Source organism: Saccostrea cucullata, unplaced genomic scaffold (assembly GCF_032062105.1).
Source record: "Saccostrea cucullata isolate Sc308-1 unplaced genomic scaffold, CSIRO_AGI_Scuc_v1 ctg206, whole genome shotgun sequence".
In the NCBI taxonomy this organism is placed as follows: domain Eukaryota; kingdom Metazoa; phylum Mollusca; class Bivalvia; order Ostreida; family Ostreidae; genus Saccostrea; species Saccostrea cuccullata.
The window spans coordinates 373,880-391,717 of record NW_026934771.1 but is presented as its reverse complement, the minus strand read 5'-3'; the positions used below and the strand labels follow the sequence as shown (position 1 = coordinate 391,717).

The window sequence follows — 17,838 nt, the reverse complement described above, 5'->3', positions numbered from 1 at the left end:
AGATACATATCATAAAGATTGTATGAACTGATCAGAGAGTTAAAAATCCTGATCCTTTAAGAGAGGAATTCATAGTCTGTCTCACCAATGACGGAACTTTATTGTTAAATCAAATATAAGACTATAAATTTATTGCAAAACAGTTAATAAGAATATTCAATTTTTTCCTCTATATTTTGTTTAGATGGACTAAAAACTAGGAATAGACCATGTGAAGATGTGTTAGTAAAGTCCATGTGTATTGTAAGGAAACCTGTGACAGAGAAAAGCTCAACAGAAAAAAGTAATGGAGCTAAGATCTCAAAGGCCAAGAAAAAGTCCAGATCGAAACCCCATCCCACCCTCTTCTGTGGGGTGTCTCTAAGAAGGACGAGGATGAGTTTGCCTCTGGAACAGAACAATGTGGAATGTGAAACAGAGGAGGTGGAACTGATGAACAAAGTGAATGAAGTGGTGAGCAGTGACTCTCCCCAGATCATATCCTCAGAGGAGGAAAGCTTCTGTGGGGAGGGGGAGTTAGTAGACAATGAACTGTTACAGTCCACGGTCTTCATTCCGTATCTGCTGGTACTGGCCCTGAGGGACGACGTGCGCAAGGGGATGAAGCAAAAAGAGAAGGAACAAAAGCGGATGCTACCAAGTAGTGCTAGTTTGAATAATTTAAACGCTGTGCCAAATTTAGGGTCCATTTCCATGATGAATCATGACTTCAGTTTGATGGACCCCATGTTTGATTCTGACCCCGATATGTTGATCGGTGTAACCCCTGGGCCGGTGAGTTTAACATCAGAAGGTCCGAGCATAGGAATGTCTAACTCAGTGCCCGATGCCAAGGTTCCCACAGTCAGTAAGCCCTCTGGTTCCAGTAGACACACGAAGACCGGGAGTGTTTTACAATGTGTGGAACTTCCACAGAGATTACAAAGTGACAGGTTCAAAGTCTCCACTATCTCTCCTATATTAGACGGACAGCACATTCTAGTTGTAGTCTCACCAGCAGATAGACTCTCAAAGTCTTCTACGAAAAGCAAATCTGTTTCCGTGATCTCGGATTCTTCTCCCACTATCGAGGCTTCGGGTTCATGTGATGAATGTTTACCGGTTAACGTAAACAATGGTTCAAACTCGATAGCGAATTCCTCTGAAAACATTTCAGAGCTGTCGAGCTCGCTCGATCAATGTCTCGGAGGCTGTGTCCTGCTGTATAAGTATAAATTCAGCGAGGATTACGCACAGTTGGAGGAGACCCCAGTGGTCACAAAGTACCTAGAACAGGCTGAACTATCCGTCACTAGTGTTATTGTGCTACCACAGGAATTTAGTGAGTACCAAGAGAGAGAGGAAGAGAGTCCGGGCCCAGAGTCACTGGCAACAAATAGTGCTAGCACCCAGATGGCGTACCATGTTCCTGGCCAGGCTGTTGTTACGCTGAGTAATGGAAAACTGTGGTTGTTGAACTTGAATGATTTAAGTGTGGTAGCTGAGATTTCACCCCCGGAACCTGAGGAAAAATTTGTATCAGCAGCTTACTGCACAGGTAGTGCACCCATGTATATATTTTTCCCCTATTGATATTATTGAAAGTACATGTATCTTCAATCTTTAAATTAATTTACTTATAGAACTGTTTATGCACAAAAATATTTGTGAAGGGAAGTTTCAATCTAATAATGCATAGAACTTTTTGAGGGAAGTTCAGTGCTTACTTAAATATTGGTGCTATGTAAATGCTTACTTATGTATAAGTTGCCAAGATGTTTAAAAAAATGAAATATAAATGTGATGTAAAACTAGTCTACATATTTTACATGTTTTAGGTATGGAAAGGTTGTGTGTGTGTTCAGCGGAGGGCAAACTTCACTTCTATCAGTTGAGTGAGGACAGTCCGGTTCTATCGGAGTCCGGCTCACTGATGGATGTTCCGGATGGAGTGTGTAATGGAGAATCTCGCTTAGAACCGGATCTCTCCTCCAGTAATACCGAATCTACAGAATCGAAGGAACATCTGGAGAAAAATAGCCCAGGTAAAATCATGTGTGATTTCAGTGAGAAAATCTGTGTTATAAGGAATAGAAATTAAAGTGCTGATATTGACAGTGTAGATGTATGTATTATTTTGCCCATTGATACACATTAAATGTAGATAAATTGAAATAAAAGACTGAGAATCAGATGTGAGCTGCACCATTTTCATAGCTCGTCTTGGAGGTCATAATTAATAAGTGATTGAATAGTGATAGGGCTCTGTACAAAATACAGAGGGAAAACTTCAATTCATAAATTTCTTTGTTCATAAATGTGTTGTTTTCTTTAGGTACTGATCTCCTAGCAAAGAAATCTTTGACAGTTGAGAACCTGATGCTACTTCATAATTTGATACAGTTTGAGAACCTGATGCCACGATTCACATCCACCGTCCCGTCGTGCTGGACTGAGATACAACAGGAACAGCAACAGAGGCGCCACCCTCAGCATCTACAGCATCAGGGGGAGGCAACTCAGCACACCCGCACCTGGAAACTGCAACCAGACAGGTATGTTCTAAGCTTTATTTATATGTACTTTTCCTTTCAAGTTTTGCTTCTCACTTTGTTTCCTTTTGAGGTCAATGATAAAATGGTCTTTATATGTTAGAATATTTGTCATTGTTTTAATAAATCAGAGTTGACCCATTGGCCAGGGAATTTCCCAACCTACAATGGTTATTTTGATATTCCTCCTAAACCCTCGATTTGGGGGGGGGGGGGTTCCCCAGATCTCCTTCTACTTTTTAAATGTCCCCTTCTATTTCAATTCTTAGGGACAACCTTAATATATGTATTGTACTCTTTATCTACATTGTTTTATGGGTTGTAAATACATGTAAAGTTGATGTACATTTATGTTAACTGTGTCTTTGTAGTTCCACTTGGGATGAACACCTGTTTGAAATCGTCCTACCACGTCCCTGTTGTGTGGGCCATGTCGACATCAAGTTCTCGTTACACCCAATGTGTACCTCTCCTCCCGACGTACAAATCACACTGCTGAAGCAAAACGTAACTACCCTGGGCCGGCAGTCCAACACAATGCATCCAGCAGAAGTAGACAAAAGTATCGATTTTAATATCAATGCCTTCTGTCAGGCTGAAGAAGAGAACACAAACTCCAGCTGCACTGAGAAATCCAATGGCAGATTTGGCGAGAACATCAACAGTGTTTTGGATCCGGAGTTTTTGGAGGACCACAATGCAGAGATACTGTGCGGGCCGGTCAATTTGGCCTCGTTTTTGGACTTGTCCGGGAATGGTGGCCTGATAACACTGACCAGTCCACAGTTGTTGAGCACCAAGCCAAAGGCATTCCTCCTGCACATCAAAGGGTTTCACAGCAAGAACGATGACAAGAACAATGAAAAACAAAGGGTAGGAATCAGTTTTACACATTTGTTATGTAGCTTTTTGTAGAAATATTCTATTAATTTGTGTTGCTAAGCAATCCTAGGAAGTGCTACGGCCTTCACAAGAAAAGGATAGTCTATTAGAACTCCATGGAAAGATGATTAATGAGTAGGGTAATGTTATCAAATGATGATACTTGGAACTGGAGTCTCTGAAAACTCTTGTGGACATTCTGTTCTGATGATAACACCCTAGCACTAACTTGATATTATAAATATTGTATGGAGGAAGAGGATTTTGGGTGATAAGTTCAGTAGTTGTTGTTGGCAATTTTCTATCTAGGGAAATTCACATATTCAAGAAAAACTGCATGTGTTGAATGAGAACCATTATTAGAAAGTGGAAGTAAATATCATGTTATCTGAAATGTTGCTCTAATTAAAAAATAAACAATATTTAAAGATACAAAAAGGATCATTTTTCAGCCTTGATCACCTGCAGATTTAGGTCCTATGCTATACACTCAGGATCAAAGAAGCTTTCCTTTGTAATTTAAAAAAAACATTCTGTTTTCTAGGAAATGAAAAAGAAATCATCATCCAGTTCCTCGACACAGAAGATGATCGTTATGAAGTCAGCGTTTGATAAAGACATATTTATCCCCACCAGCAAGGTCAAGGAAGCCATGACAGCTGTACCGAGGCCTAAGTTTGCTGACAACTTCAGGGGCTGTGACTGGATACAGGAGATTTCTGTGACCATTAGAAAAACAAAGAGGACACAGATTCCTAAAGAAAGGTATTTTCACACATAAAAAATTCTTTTTGGTTCAACAGTGCACAGTTTTTGAAAAACATAATCTTTTTGGAACTCTTGAAATGAGAGAAAATTGTGGGAAAAGGGGAAAAATCACTGATGTCCAAGCTACAAGGGAGTGCATATAAAAAACAAAATCATAATTATTTCATAACTCGGATCTTTTGACAAATTTTTGTGTTAATAAATCTGCCAAAAATGTAATAATGATAGATTATGATTTTGTGTTGGATGTACAAGAACTTTTATGTCCTTTGATCAGCATACATTTCTATTTCGCCATTATTTGACTTGTTACAGGCTACAGAGAAGCACAATGATAGAAAACTTGAAGTTCCACGAGCGTTTGATGTCAGCAGTGGGAATGAGTGATGGTTATGTCTTTAGTGGGATCAGCTCGGATTGCTATCAGAACATGGCACTGGACATTCTACTGTGGATATCGGGAGTCCAGATGAATGACCCCATTAGGAGGTAAATTGTTGGGATTATGATATTGGGGAAAAATGGATGGGGGGTTAGGGGGTTAATTTAAAGAAATACATCAAATCAAAATAATTAAAAATTATTGATATTTGGATATTTTCTGATTAATTAAGATTTTTAGGAGGGAAATGAATTACATGAAAAGTAAGTCTTGGTTATTGATATTTTCTTGGTATAATTTTACACAGAGCTGCAATGAAGACAATTCCCTACACACTGAAGACACATCTACATAGTGTGGTGAGGGCCTGTTTTATACAAGGTACCAGGACAACAGCTCACAAGTGTTCCCGTCTACTGGCTATGTGTATGGAGTAAGTATAGTATATTTCTTAGCTTGGCAGAGATCTTTGTTCATTGTCACACTGTAATGGATCAAGCTACACGTACATAGGCAAATTTCTATGTGGTTAAACTGTCAAATTTTTATGCATTAAGCTACATTTACATATTTCTGTAGTTATGAACCAAATAATTACACATTTGGACACTAAATGCTTATACATGAGGTCTAAGTTTACCTATATATTTACAGACAGTGTAAGAAGATGGCAGACCCAGACATGGCCAGTGGCTTCAGTAAAATACAGCCTTTGTCCATGCTCTTTTTTGATTATTTTTGCAAAAAAATTAATGCTCCTGTAAACAATAAAATATTTATTCTGCTTTCTACAAAATAAATTCCATTAAATATTCGTTAATGACAAAGGCATTGTTCATCTAGTAAATAATTCCACAACATGCCATTAACCGAGTTAAGTGTATGGACATCACTCAAGTCTCCGCAACCATATCAAAATTTAAAATACTTTTTCACGATCACAACTGAAGTCTTTATTAGTAGCAATAAATTGAAATAGTATATAAAATTTTTTTTAACAGTACAATGTAAAATGGAAATGTCTTCAATCCATGCTCTCCTTAAATCCAGGTTAGAAATAAAACATATACTGTGTATATTATATTTATTCATATTCTACAAGAAATTGCCTTATATTGTCCCTGTATGAATATATTTACTGAACATGTACATTGTACATTTAAATTCAAAAGGGGTTCTCTAAATCTAATAGAACAAAAATTTCAGAAAAGAAAAATTGTGTAAAAGATGTGCATTCTTTTCCTTCAGATTTGGATTGTATGGTCATCCATTTGACCCTGACCTGTTTGACATTGAGCTGCCCTTGGCCCTGAAGCATACAGTGCCCTCTGTGTCTTTCTCAACCCTCAGCAGCAGTGGGAGTAACTCCACCACCTCAGGGAACACCAACAACAACCTGACGGCCCCCTCTGCCTCCTCCTCAGTCACCGACGAACTGGACTACTACGACCTATTTAACCCGCCCTCGGACAAATCCCAGAAGGTGCAGCTGGAGTATGCTAAAGGCAGTCTGTTTGGGCTGATGGAAGTGGAACCTCTGCACTTCACGTGTCATTCCACCAGCGATGGGACAAAGATGGAGCGCATGGACAACAATTCAACTTCCCAGAGCACCTCCATAGGGACCGCAGGATTGTCGGGGACGATTAATTTCGGGGAGGGGATACCACCCCAGGCGACTGGAAATATCGGGGCCTCGACTCTGGCTTCTCTGTCCTCCAGCATGGCTGTGACAAAACAACACTTACATGAACTCAGTAGTAAATCTTACCCAACTTTTAAGCATAAGATTATGCACATTAAGCAGATTTTGTCGGAGGTAGGGAAGAGTTTACCCCCTGAAGGGAAAGCGACCAGTAGTGACCTGTTGATGCCCCCAACTCCAAAGTCCACCCCAATGGTCATCACTCCCCCACTGACCCCACCTAATGAAACCTTCTTACAGGTGAGACATGTGTTTGGGGTGTGTTTGTAGCTCTACTGGTCAGAGACCTTTATTTGTTATAAGTACAAACCAGTAGAGCTAGGCTCTTGTCAGAGACTTCTGGTTTTTATTTATAATCCTACTTATCCAGAGTTCATAGTAAATTTTTGCATATTTGAAAGTTTTTAAAAATTATCAAATCATTTAAAAATAAAATTTTTACTAATTCAATGACTTTTCCAACAAGAATCTTTCAGTATAGTCTGTGTAAATACATGAGATGTAAAATGTGGTCTATTTTAGGGCCAAGGAACGGCCACACCTGCTAATGATGGGAAGTCAGACAACAATAAACATTTCTCGGCTAAGTCCGCTCTAGGAGGACTACCTAATGCCCAGACTCTGTTACAACAGCCCCCACTACAAGTTCTAGTCATTGAGAGAATGCACTCAGGTTTGTCCACAGTGATCACCTTTGATGGATTTATTTACATGATATCTGAAAACTGAAATATTCTGTACTCACAAGTTGGTCCTGTTGTATAGTTGTAAATATCTGGTTTCTGTGTACAGGGTTATTTTTGCCTGGGGTTGTTTTGCCGTTTCACACTTGCAAAAAGTTTTGCCCCATTTCATATTCACCTAGTGACAATTCTGTTTCAGAAGTTATACTTTGTTCTTTGAATTCACCTGTGGGTGAAATCAGGAAAAATTAAATGGGCAGAAATTTCCCTTGTGTACAGTATTGAATATTCATGTTTATTCATGAATAAACAGGAGTTTTGTTTATGTGAAATTGATAAATGATGTATTGACTTATTGATGTAAATCTTTGACAGGTGCTCGTCGGTTTGTGACCCTGGATTTTGGGAAGCCTATTGTCCTGACAGACGTGGTGATTCCGGCCTGTACGGATCTAGCTTCTCTGTCTATTGATGTCTGGGTACAGGGGGAGGAATTAGATGGGCAGCGATTTGTGGTAGCCTCCGATATAGGAGTCAGATCACTTATCATGACCGACATCATGCCACCCGTAGTATGCAGGTATCTGAAGGTAAGAAATGTTAAATGTTGATGATTTGAACTTTTTTTTTATTTTCTCAAAAGCCAAAGAACCAAAACATTTCAGCTGACAAAAGTTGATTTCCATAAAGGAATTAAGAAGTACCAATCTATGTGAACATATGTACAGACATGTATCTGGAATTTCTTTACCCTGTGTCATATTAAATGAAAATTAAAAGGATATATTACATGTATTTTGATAATCAATCGATGGTATTTTTGTGTGTAGATAACAACAATTGGAAGATTTGGAAGTGGATCAACAAGATCCAAAATTCCCATTGGTGCTTTCTACGGACACAGCTGTCTTCTGCCGTGGGAGTGGAACAGCTACCTGGAGCAGCGGTCTTCATCCACCACGGGATCCCAGTCTGAACTCCCAACTCAATCCCAGATGTTAGCTCAGCTAGGGATCTACATGTCACTGCTAGAGGACATACAGTGTCGGTACAGCCTAGCGAGGACAAGGCTGGAATCTCTACTGGCGGGGCTGGATGGCCAACAGTTCGCCAATACTCACATCCAGTACTTCCTGAAGAAAAGCAAGAAACAAAACGAGGAGGACAACAAGATCATACAGAGTTACAATGACTGTCTTCAGTTACAGGTGCAGCTGAACTTGGCCAAGAAAGCCACCGAGAGACTTCACACGGCGCTAGGGTTTAATGTGCCCAAAACTGACTATGGGGGTAGTGTTGTGGAGAGGATCCAGCACGCGTGTACGGACAAATTGAGGTTTGTACAAGAGTGCTTGTTGGAGGTTGTCCTCAGCATGACCAGCTCCTCGGCCAGTATCCCCCAGCCCCCCGTGTCCCTGTATAACCTGATGAGTCCCCAGGCCGCCGAGATGCTGTTTAAGAACCTGTGTGTTCACGGCACTAAGAAGATTCAGATCAGCTGTGGGATGCTGTTAATGAGGGTGTGTGGCAGCCAGCCCTGGTGGGGAAGCTTCCTGGGAAACGTCCTCAGGGAGTTCTTCCATTCTGAAAATTCGCAGATATTTCCACAAGATAGGTAAGAAATTCTTGCTTACCTTCAATAGACTTCTGCCACACATGACATGGGCTATATTCTTAAACACCAGTTAAAGTAAACTTGATTAACACTGGGTTTGGATTATTGGTAGTTTTGAAAATGTGTCCATCCATTTATTTTAGAGTGTTTGTGCTGCTGTTGGCAATGGGCCAGAAATCCTTATCAGGACCTAGCGCTGTCTCAATCATGGAAAGTCTTCTAGACATGTTAGCTAGAGTGTTATCTCCCTTGGTGGCCGGACAAGCAGGTAGGAATAGTGTGCACTGGAGCAAAGTACTAGTCTGAGAAATGTAATTTCTTAAGTATTTATTTAAAATATCAGTTTATGCTCTGAAGGCTAAGTCACATTGTCCTGTGTTGTAGGAATGATTGACTTGACCCTTGTTGGTTGGATTCTCTTGTTCCTGTGTAGAAGTTTAGACCACACCTCTCTCAATAATGATGACAGTTCTAAAGCAGCCAGAAGAGAGAATGGTAAGTATCGCCCACTCTCACTGCCCAACATTTGTGTTTTGATTTTCACATTGCTTAGCACTGCCGTACAACTGGAATATCTAGCAGTTATCTAATTTTGGCATTATTAATGATGGTTTTGGAATTGCTAAAATTAATTGTCCCAGTAAATTCAATCATACATATTGTATAAGAAAATATAGTTGTTCATAAAATTGTTAACAATGACATGTAACTATGCCACATGTAAAAATAATTTTCCCCTGTTTGGTTGGACTCACCAACTTTGCATGTGTCTTAAATTACCCATAATGTGTCTCAATTGTTTTTAGGAAATTCCCTCCCGAATCGCTGGAACTTCATACAAGGAGACCACAACTCTGCTGGGTCACTGGCAGCCAGCAATGCCAAGGCCAAGTCCACCAAGCTGGTGCGGGGGTCAAGGTTATCCATGCAGAAGAGGATGCTACATCACAAGCAGAAGTTGATGGATCTACAGCAGGCCCAGAAGACGTTCTTCTCCACACACCCAGACAAGGCGGCCCAGAACTCCAGTAATACACTGCTAAAACAGCAGGAGAAAGAGTTCAAAAAGGAGCTGTCCAAGTATGCCTCCAAGGTGAGAATATGTGTTCGAGAAATCCCTCTCAGGTTGAAACTGGTCTCCCAAGTTTAAGTTTTTATCTTAAAGACCCCTCCTCGATTTGATTCTAATAATCTCTTTTTGCATTGATGGTTAAAGTTAATAATTATGTCTCCCCTTCCGAAGGGGAGACATATTGTTTTTGTCGATTTTCTTATTCTTCTTCTTCTTCTTCTTCTTCTTCTTATTTAAGGTCTTCCGTCTTCACGGAAGACCTTATAGTGATTCTATTGTTTCTTATTATTATTCTTATTATTATTATTATTATTATTCTTTTTTTTTGACAAAATTTTGTGCAGGCGATTTCTCGTTATTCAGCAGTTTTTCATGAAACTTTCAAAAAATATGTCTATTATATGAAGTTGTTACATCCGTAGAGAAATTTGGAAAATTCGCTGCCAAGTTATTGACAATTTCCTGATTTTAAAATGCAATTTTGTGCCCCTTTTTCACAAAATGGCTAAAGATATGATCTGGAGACTTATTGGAGACGATAGTTTGTCACTTTGTGGTTTGCAGAATCACCTTCTCGTGCGTCGTCAATACTTCCTGTCGTTACGAGATGCACATTAAAAAAATCGTATTTTCCAACTTTTTTGTTTTTCAGTATTTTTCATTTATTTTTGGTATGTTAATAGAAACCCTCCTCCTAGTGCTTACTATACAATTTGTTTGAATGTTGATAAATCTAAACTCTAAATATTAGCATTCAAAAATCTGAAGCGGGTCCAAAATGGCGGATGTCTCTGTCAACGCCGACATTTCGCAATAGGTGTTTACGGAGTCAGCCGAGCGTTTGCTTGAACGAAAGTAACATAAGAATAAATGGAAGACAAAGGAATACATGGATTGTCACGTCGTATTTACGTTGCAGTTCTGTGTCAAACTAACTTCTTCTATAATTAGTTTTGGCTGGTTTTCAAAGTAGAAAAAGAAAAGACTAAATGTGCAAATGAAATTCGATACCTAATATCTCTTGTGCATCGCCGAAAAACAGATCTTAAATCATACTTATAAGTAATACTTTCTCAAAAAAGAATATCAATTAATTTTGTCAGTATAAATATTAACCACTGTTTTTTCCTATGCACACTTGTGTCATATTAAACAAATAAATAGACAAAAATAAGAAAACGATTTTTTTTTTAAGATCGCTTCATGGAGTTTATTTTAGCATTCTTGTCTTAAAGACCTGATTCAAGTTATTGAGCATAAATGATATCGGATTCCTGACAGTCGTAGGGAGGGTGTGTGGCGAGCCATGTTTTCCGGCGAAACTTTTCAACCTTTTTCGATTAACTATTCGGGATAGTTCACTTTGAGGATAAACAGGAAATTGAAAAAAAAATCATATCCGTTTCACCGCTTTAGTGTTACATGCATATATACAATATGGAAATTGTAAAATGTGTTAAACATACTTTCTAAACTTCGAATCTTAGGCTATAAGAACGTTCTTTTTATTAATTTCATTGAAGCTATCAAAACTATTTAATAGAACATTCCAAAGAAAAGGGGCGAAGATTAACTCGTGGCGTTTGGCGCTAAAATTTGAATAGTGACCCACCTTTCATAATTTTAAGAGAGAAGCACTGTTTCCTTAATATATACAAGTAGATTTAGAGTAGAGGTCCCGATAGCGTAATATTTAGTGCGTTGGAATTTCATGTGGCGACTTTGGTTCAATCCCCCTTGTGTGCAAATCTTTTTTTTTTACTTTTCAGCTCGATTTTACGTTTTTTTTCCTGAATCGGACGGAAGACCTCTCGTTGCTCGCAACGAGTTTCATCTAGTTTTCTTATTCTTCTTCTTCATCCAAATTTTGTCCAGGCCGTAACTTGAATACCCTTTGACCTGAAGACTTCATACTTGGAACTTAGATAGATGACCTTAAGGCGGAGTGTCCGCCACCAAAATTTTTGACCTTGATCTATATATAAGGTCAAGGTCAAACTTTTACATTAAAATAGAGTTTTGGCAATAGCTTGAGTACCCTTTAATATTAGGACTTCAAACTTTAAATATAGAAAGAAGACATTAAATACAAGATGTAGTGCACCTAAACTTTGACCTTGACCCCTTTCTATGTTCAAGGTCAAATAGTCTTATTTTAACATAACTTAAGATACCTTAGACATTTAGACTTCAAACTTGGAATATGCAGAAGACACATAGGAGAAGGGTGTATGTGATCAAAATTTTTTACCTTGATCCAATGTTTAAAGGGTCAAGGTCAAACTTTCACATCAAAATAGAGTTTAGGCCATAGCTTGAATACCATTTGATATTAGGACTTCAAACTTAAAACATAGAAGGGAGACATTAAATACATGATGCAGTGCACAAGAACTTTGACCTTGACCCTTTTTTTGTTCAAGGTCAAATATAGAAAACATGATTTGGCCACTACTTGAGATATCTTTGAGATTTAGACTTCAAACTGGGAACATGCAGAGGACACATTGGAGAAAGTTTATGTGATCATATTATATGACCTTGATCCAATATTATTAGGTCAAGGTCAAATTTTCACATCTAAATAGAGTTTAGGTCATAGCTTGAGTACCCTTTGATATTAGGACTTCAAACATGTAACATAGAAAGAAGACATTAAATACAAGATCTAGTGCACAAGGACTTTGACCTTGACCCAAGGTCAAATAGAGAAAAAAACATGTTTTGAACATAACTTGAGAATCTTTTGACATTTAGACTTCAAACTTGTAACATGCAGAGGACACTTAGATGGAGAGATTATGTGATGAAAATTTTTGACCTTGATCCAATTATTATTAGGTCAAGGTCAAACGTTCATATGAAATATATTTGAATTGATAACTTGATACCTTTCTTGACATTAGGATTGTTATTTGGAACAAGTAAAGACAACTTTAAGACTAAATACACTACATCAATTTTTTTGACCTTGACCATTTTCTTCTTTTAAGATTAAATTAAGAAAAAAGCAAGACCAGACAATTACTTTAGATCCTATAAAAGACTTGAAAGATGCACTGCATTATTCTTTTTCACCTTCATTGTAAAACTTCATTTGTTAATGTTGTTAAAGAAGGGGAGACATGTGTTTTTTGTTAAAAAAACAATACCCACTAGTTTCATGTGTATTGATTTAGATTTTGTATCCTTTTCATTTTTGGATAAAAACACGTATGGTGTCAGAATGTTGCTGTGAAACAGAAAAAAAAGTTTATTTCCATTCTATTTAAGGATTTTGTAATTAATTAAAGTGTTTTGCTTTATTAATGCTTCCAAATATCTTGGAACATCAACTGTCTGGAGTACATATAGACAATTTGGTCATGCCTGACACGTGTACATGATTGTTTAATTTATTATAGCATATAAAAGATATCATTCACATGAGAAGAACAGAGGTGGAGATGCTGAGAAAAATGGGCCCCAGAGCTGAGTGTGTGTCCGAGTCGGAGAAAAGTAACGGGGAGGTGGATCAAGAGGGAGTGTTACTTCTGTCTAAAGAGAAGACACTGAGGGTAGTGAGGGGGCTGATGTGTCTACTACTGAGTATGGACTTCACCTGTAATGTGGATCTCTTCCTCATCACATGCAAGGTAAAAGTTTATGATGGTGTGAAATTTTCAGGATGGATGGGTGGGTCAATATTTCTGATAGAATACCCCTTTTTTATCATCTTTTGATGTTGTCTGTTAGATGGTAGCGGAGTTGAAAATGTAAATACATTGTACATGTATTTGTATGCATCCATGTTCTTTAAATTGTATTTGATTATGATTCTTCAGATGTATAAATGATTATTGCATTACACAGGTATCAATTTTAATGTCTTAAATAATAAGGATAATGTAATAAATGGGAAAAACCAATAAAAACAAAAATTAGATAACTTTAATTAAAATTTTAAAAAGATGCAAAACATACATTTCTCCTGGGGGTACTGAATTAGGCTTTGGAAAATATGGTATCCTATTTTACTGACATTTTATGACACATTGTATATCTCGAGAGCCAATATTATTTTTCTCTGACAGGTGATAGCCACGGTGTGTGTGAGTATAAGGCCCGCTATTACCAATGTTTATTTTTTTGTTACAGGTGATAGCCACTGTGTGTGTGAGTACCAGGCCCGCTATCACCCTGGCTGAGGCTATGACCCAGGAGCAGCTAGAGAGACTGATTCTACTGGCCTCTAACCTGGAGTTTAGTTACGGGAATGTCAGCTGGGGTGGGCCTTGGGCGGGGCACGCAATTACATGTCTCCTACAGGACATACTGGACGGTAAGTCAGCATCCTCGGCTGTCAATGTCTTTACCTGGTTTAATCTTGATAAAAGCAGAATTCCAGTAGTTTCATGAATTGTATTCACTTTTGTCATCACAAATAGAATTCAAGTACTTGTGTTTACATGTAATTGCTTCTGCTACATTAACTGCAAATATTAGAAGTTGTCTCAATGAATTTCCTGTACATGTACTAGTATTTTACTAAGGAAATTAAATTTTGTTACAAGTTCATGCGAAGGATATGTGAGAGTTATATCCCAGAAACAGGTAGTTAGCTATTTTCTCACGAAACATCTCTGGGACTTTGAATGAATGAATGTTCATACATGTAAATGACGGCACATGGGTAAATATTCTATGTTAGCATTCGATTTCTGGGAAAACACCTCCTTTTACTATTTTTACTTTGTGTTTTTAGGTGAGAGGTTCTATCCTGCTCACCTTGACTCGAGCGTGAGTGACACTCGAGAGGAAGCCACAGGAGGGTTCACCACCGAGACAGACGAGAGTCTCCCCCACAGTGTGAGCCTGCCCACAATGGAGGATCTGGATACAGACCAAGACAACAGTGTACCCGATACACCAGGTATTATAAATACTTACATGTACCTTGTAGCTTCCATTTCACTGTAATGTATGTTTCAATAAAAATCAAACAATATTGGAGGATTCCTGTGAAGTTTATAAATACGCTATAAAAATTATTCAGAAGCAATGGGACTGAGATATCCCAGGATTTAAGTTATCAAGGGTAAAAAAAACATGGATGAAATTTCCAAATCACTTTCACATACAGTATCCATGGAATTTGATATATCAGTGTTTCAGTTGTCAAAATTCAAATGTAATACTGTGTTTTATGTAGATGTGTTTTTAGCTCACCTGAGCCGAAGGCTCAAGTGAGCTTTTCTGATCAAAATTTGTCCATTGTCTGTCGTCGTTGTTGTCGGCGTTGTTTACTTTTTAGCTCACCTGAGCCGAAGGCTCAAGTGAGCTTTTCTGATCAAAATTTGTCCGTTGTCTGTCGTTGTCGTTGTTGTCGTCGTAAACTTTTCACATTTTCATCTTCTTCTCAAGAACCACTGGGCCAATTTCAACCAAACTTGGCACAAAGTATCCTTGGGTGAAGGGGATTCAAGTTTGTTCAAACGAAGGGCCACGCCCTTTTCCAAGGGGATATAATTATGAATTAGTGAAAAAATTAATGGCATTTTAAAAAAATCTTCTTCTCAAGAACCACTGGGCCAAGATAGATGAAACTCATGTGGAATCATCCACAGGTAGTGTAGATTCAAGTTTGTTCAAATCATGACCCCGGGGGTAGGGTGTGGCCAAAATGGCCGATCAAATTTTACATAAGAATATATTGGAAACATTTTAAAAAATCTTTTTCTCAAGAATCACTAGGCCAGGAAAGATAAAACTCATGTGGAATCATCCTCAGGTAGAGTAGATTCAAGTTTGTTCAAATCATGACCCCCAGTTTTAGGGTGGGGCCAAAATGGCCGAATGGCCGATTGAAGTTTTACATAGGAGTATATAGGAAAAATATTTTAAAAATCTTAGGAAAAATGTATAAAAATCTTCTTTTCAAGAGCCACTGGGCCAGGAAAGATGAAACTCATGTGGAATCATCCTCAGGTAGTGTAGATTCAAGTTTGTTCAAAACATGACCCCTGGGGGCAGGGTGGGGCCAAATTGGCTGATTGAAGTTTTACATAGACATATATAGGAAAAATGTTTTAAAATCTTCTTCTCAAGAACCACTGGGCCAGGGAAAATGAAACTCATGTGGAATCATCCTCAGGTAGTGCAGATTCAATTTTGTTCAAATATTGACCCCCGGTGGTAGGTTGGGGCCAAAATGGCCGGTTGAAGTTTTACATGGGAGTATATAGGAAAAATATTTTAAAATCTTCTTCTCAAGAGCCACTGGGCCAGGAAAGATGAAACTTATGTGGAAGCATCCTCAGGTAGTGTAGATTCAAGTTTGTTCAAATCATGATCCCCTGGGCGTAGGGTGGGGCCAAAATGGCCGATCAATGTTTTACATGGGAATATATAGGAAAAATCTTTAAAAATCTTTTTCTCAAGAACCATTGAGACAGGAAAGATGAAACTCATGTGAAATCATCCTCTGGTATTGTATGAAGGCATTCTCAATTAGTATTAAAATTCAAGCCCCCCCCTTTCCCCACCCACCTCAGTTAACTTTCAGTTCTGATCTGATATTTGCTTTTTCCTAGCCGATGTGCTCAGGTGAGTGATGTGGCCTCTGGGCCTCTTGTTAGAAATGTACTAAATAGTATTTTTGAGTTATGATGAAAATGCCATGATCATGTTCTCAAGGCGATTAGCTAAATAAAACAATAATGTAATACCTTTGTACACAGAGATGGAGCTATCAGACAGTAAGGAGGAGCCCTCTAAGATGGCCTTTGACAAAGAGTCATCACTGATGGTGGACCTACTTCTGGACGACATGGATTACGAGGATGACGCCTCCGCCAAACTTCACGCGTACGTGACTGGGGAATCTGTCGTACCTCCACCCCCACCCCCTCCTGAACAAATCCTCTTTGAATCTGGTCTGCCTACCTCCAGTTTGAATGGAACACTGGATGTGGCCAATTCAATGTGTGTATCTCAGTCAAACTGTGTCATGTTTTCAATAATCAAAGCTAAGGTGGTGGGAGTGGGGGGGTGTCACATTTGTGTGTAACCAAAATTGGTTTGAGGGGCTTTGGGTTCATCTAGTACATTTGAAGGTCAAGATCAAAATGGGATATTTTCACTTGTAGAACTTTTCGTCGCATTATGGATTTAGAGTATATTTCAGGATGCAGATTCAGTTTTAACCACACAGACACTTGTTGAGGCCACTGGCTCAATGTGAAAAGGTGGACATGATAGCTGAATACAGTGGGTCCCTGTATTAATAATTCTATTTTCCATTTAAGAAACTGTAGTTGAAGTTGCTGTAGGGTGCACCTGTGGTTTAACTACTAAATGACTTAAAAGTCCATTTGAATAAGTTTTACAACATGTACATGTAAACAATTTCACAAATATGTTGCTATACATGTTGTAAAGCTACAAATTTTTACAGTGAAAACATGACATAGGTCTTTGCTTTAAGTGTATTTCTTTGATATATATATATACATGTGATTCTTTGTAAACATGATTTGCTTGTATATTCTTTTTAAATATGCTATTTTTGAATGTGTTCAACAAAGATTTAATCATGGTGGAAAAGAGAATGGTTTTATGAAAATGAGGAATTTGTCAGTTTTCACAATGATTTATTTGTCTTTCATAGCCTTCATATAAATGTACATGTATATACTTCAATCTTGATGTTGTTTTCCTACCTATAAATCTGTTTGATTTCTAACTACCTTAATGCTCAACTTAAAGTCTAAATGTAGTTTTTCAAAATATGATAAAGAATAGAATAGTCAAACGTATACATTCTTGTATGATTAGATATGGGAGGAGTAGTAGTTCAGTTTATTTTTAAGATAAACACTCTGTATAACCAAAGAATGGTAGTACATGTAATGGAGACTTTAATTTTTTTTTCAGACCTGAGACTGAAGATAAGAAAAAGGATGTGTTTATCAAAAAAATCGTGGACAAGATCACAGAGCGGGATCGAGAAAGTTGGACATCAGGGTCATCTTATCGCAGTAGTCTGGTGGCCGGAGCCCAGGGAATGTCCACTGCCATGGACGCTAGGCTGGAGTTTGGTTTGGAAACTCAGGCTGAACTCAGGTTAAAGGTATGCAATGATTTCTTTGTTTGATAGTTAAAGTACAGATCACAGAAAATCACAGAAGTCAATCTGTCACTGACAATAAAGTTGTAGTGA

At 38.2% G+C, this 17,838-nt stretch overlaps 1 protein-coding gene across 1 annotated transcript in view; it reads left to right on the top strand.

Annotated features, from left to right (window-relative positions):
• Positions 1 to 17,838, top strand: part of LOC134241360 (baculoviral IAP repeat-containing protein 6-like) — a 42,235-nt gene that overhangs the window by 4,606 nt on the left and 19,791 nt on the right. The window contains exons 10-30 of the mRNA XM_062723430.1: positions 185 to 1,537; positions 1,818 to 2,024; positions 2,315 to 2,534; positions 2,903 to 3,404; positions 3,958 to 4,178; positions 4,497 to 4,670; positions 4,871 to 4,996; positions 5,218 to 5,261; positions 5,565 to 5,613; positions 5,812 to 6,508; positions 6,791 to 6,941; positions 7,327 to 7,541; positions 7,782 to 8,566; positions 8,710 to 8,834; positions 8,951 to 9,061; positions 9,373 to 9,659; positions 13,043 to 13,273; positions 13,776 to 13,959; positions 14,383 to 14,550; positions 16,358 to 16,601; positions 17,553 to 17,748. Coding sequence (XP_062579414.1) covers positions 185 to 1,537; positions 1,818 to 2,024; positions 2,315 to 2,534; positions 2,903 to 3,404; positions 3,958 to 4,178; positions 4,497 to 4,670; positions 4,871 to 4,996; positions 5,218 to 5,261; positions 5,565 to 5,613; positions 5,812 to 6,508; positions 6,791 to 6,941; positions 7,327 to 7,541; positions 7,782 to 8,566; positions 8,710 to 8,834; positions 8,951 to 9,061; positions 9,373 to 9,659; positions 13,043 to 13,273; positions 13,776 to 13,959; positions 14,383 to 14,550; positions 16,358 to 16,601; positions 17,553 to 17,748 — 6,290 coding nt within the window. The remainder of the gene's footprint in view (positions 1 to 184; positions 1,538 to 1,817; positions 2,025 to 2,314; positions 2,535 to 2,902; positions 3,405 to 3,957; positions 4,179 to 4,496; positions 4,671 to 4,870; positions 4,997 to 5,217; positions 5,262 to 5,564; positions 5,614 to 5,811; positions 6,509 to 6,790; positions 6,942 to 7,326; positions 7,542 to 7,781; positions 8,567 to 8,709; positions 8,835 to 8,950; positions 9,062 to 9,372; positions 9,660 to 13,042; positions 13,274 to 13,775; positions 13,960 to 14,382; positions 14,551 to 16,357; positions 16,602 to 17,552; positions 17,749 to 17,838) is intronic.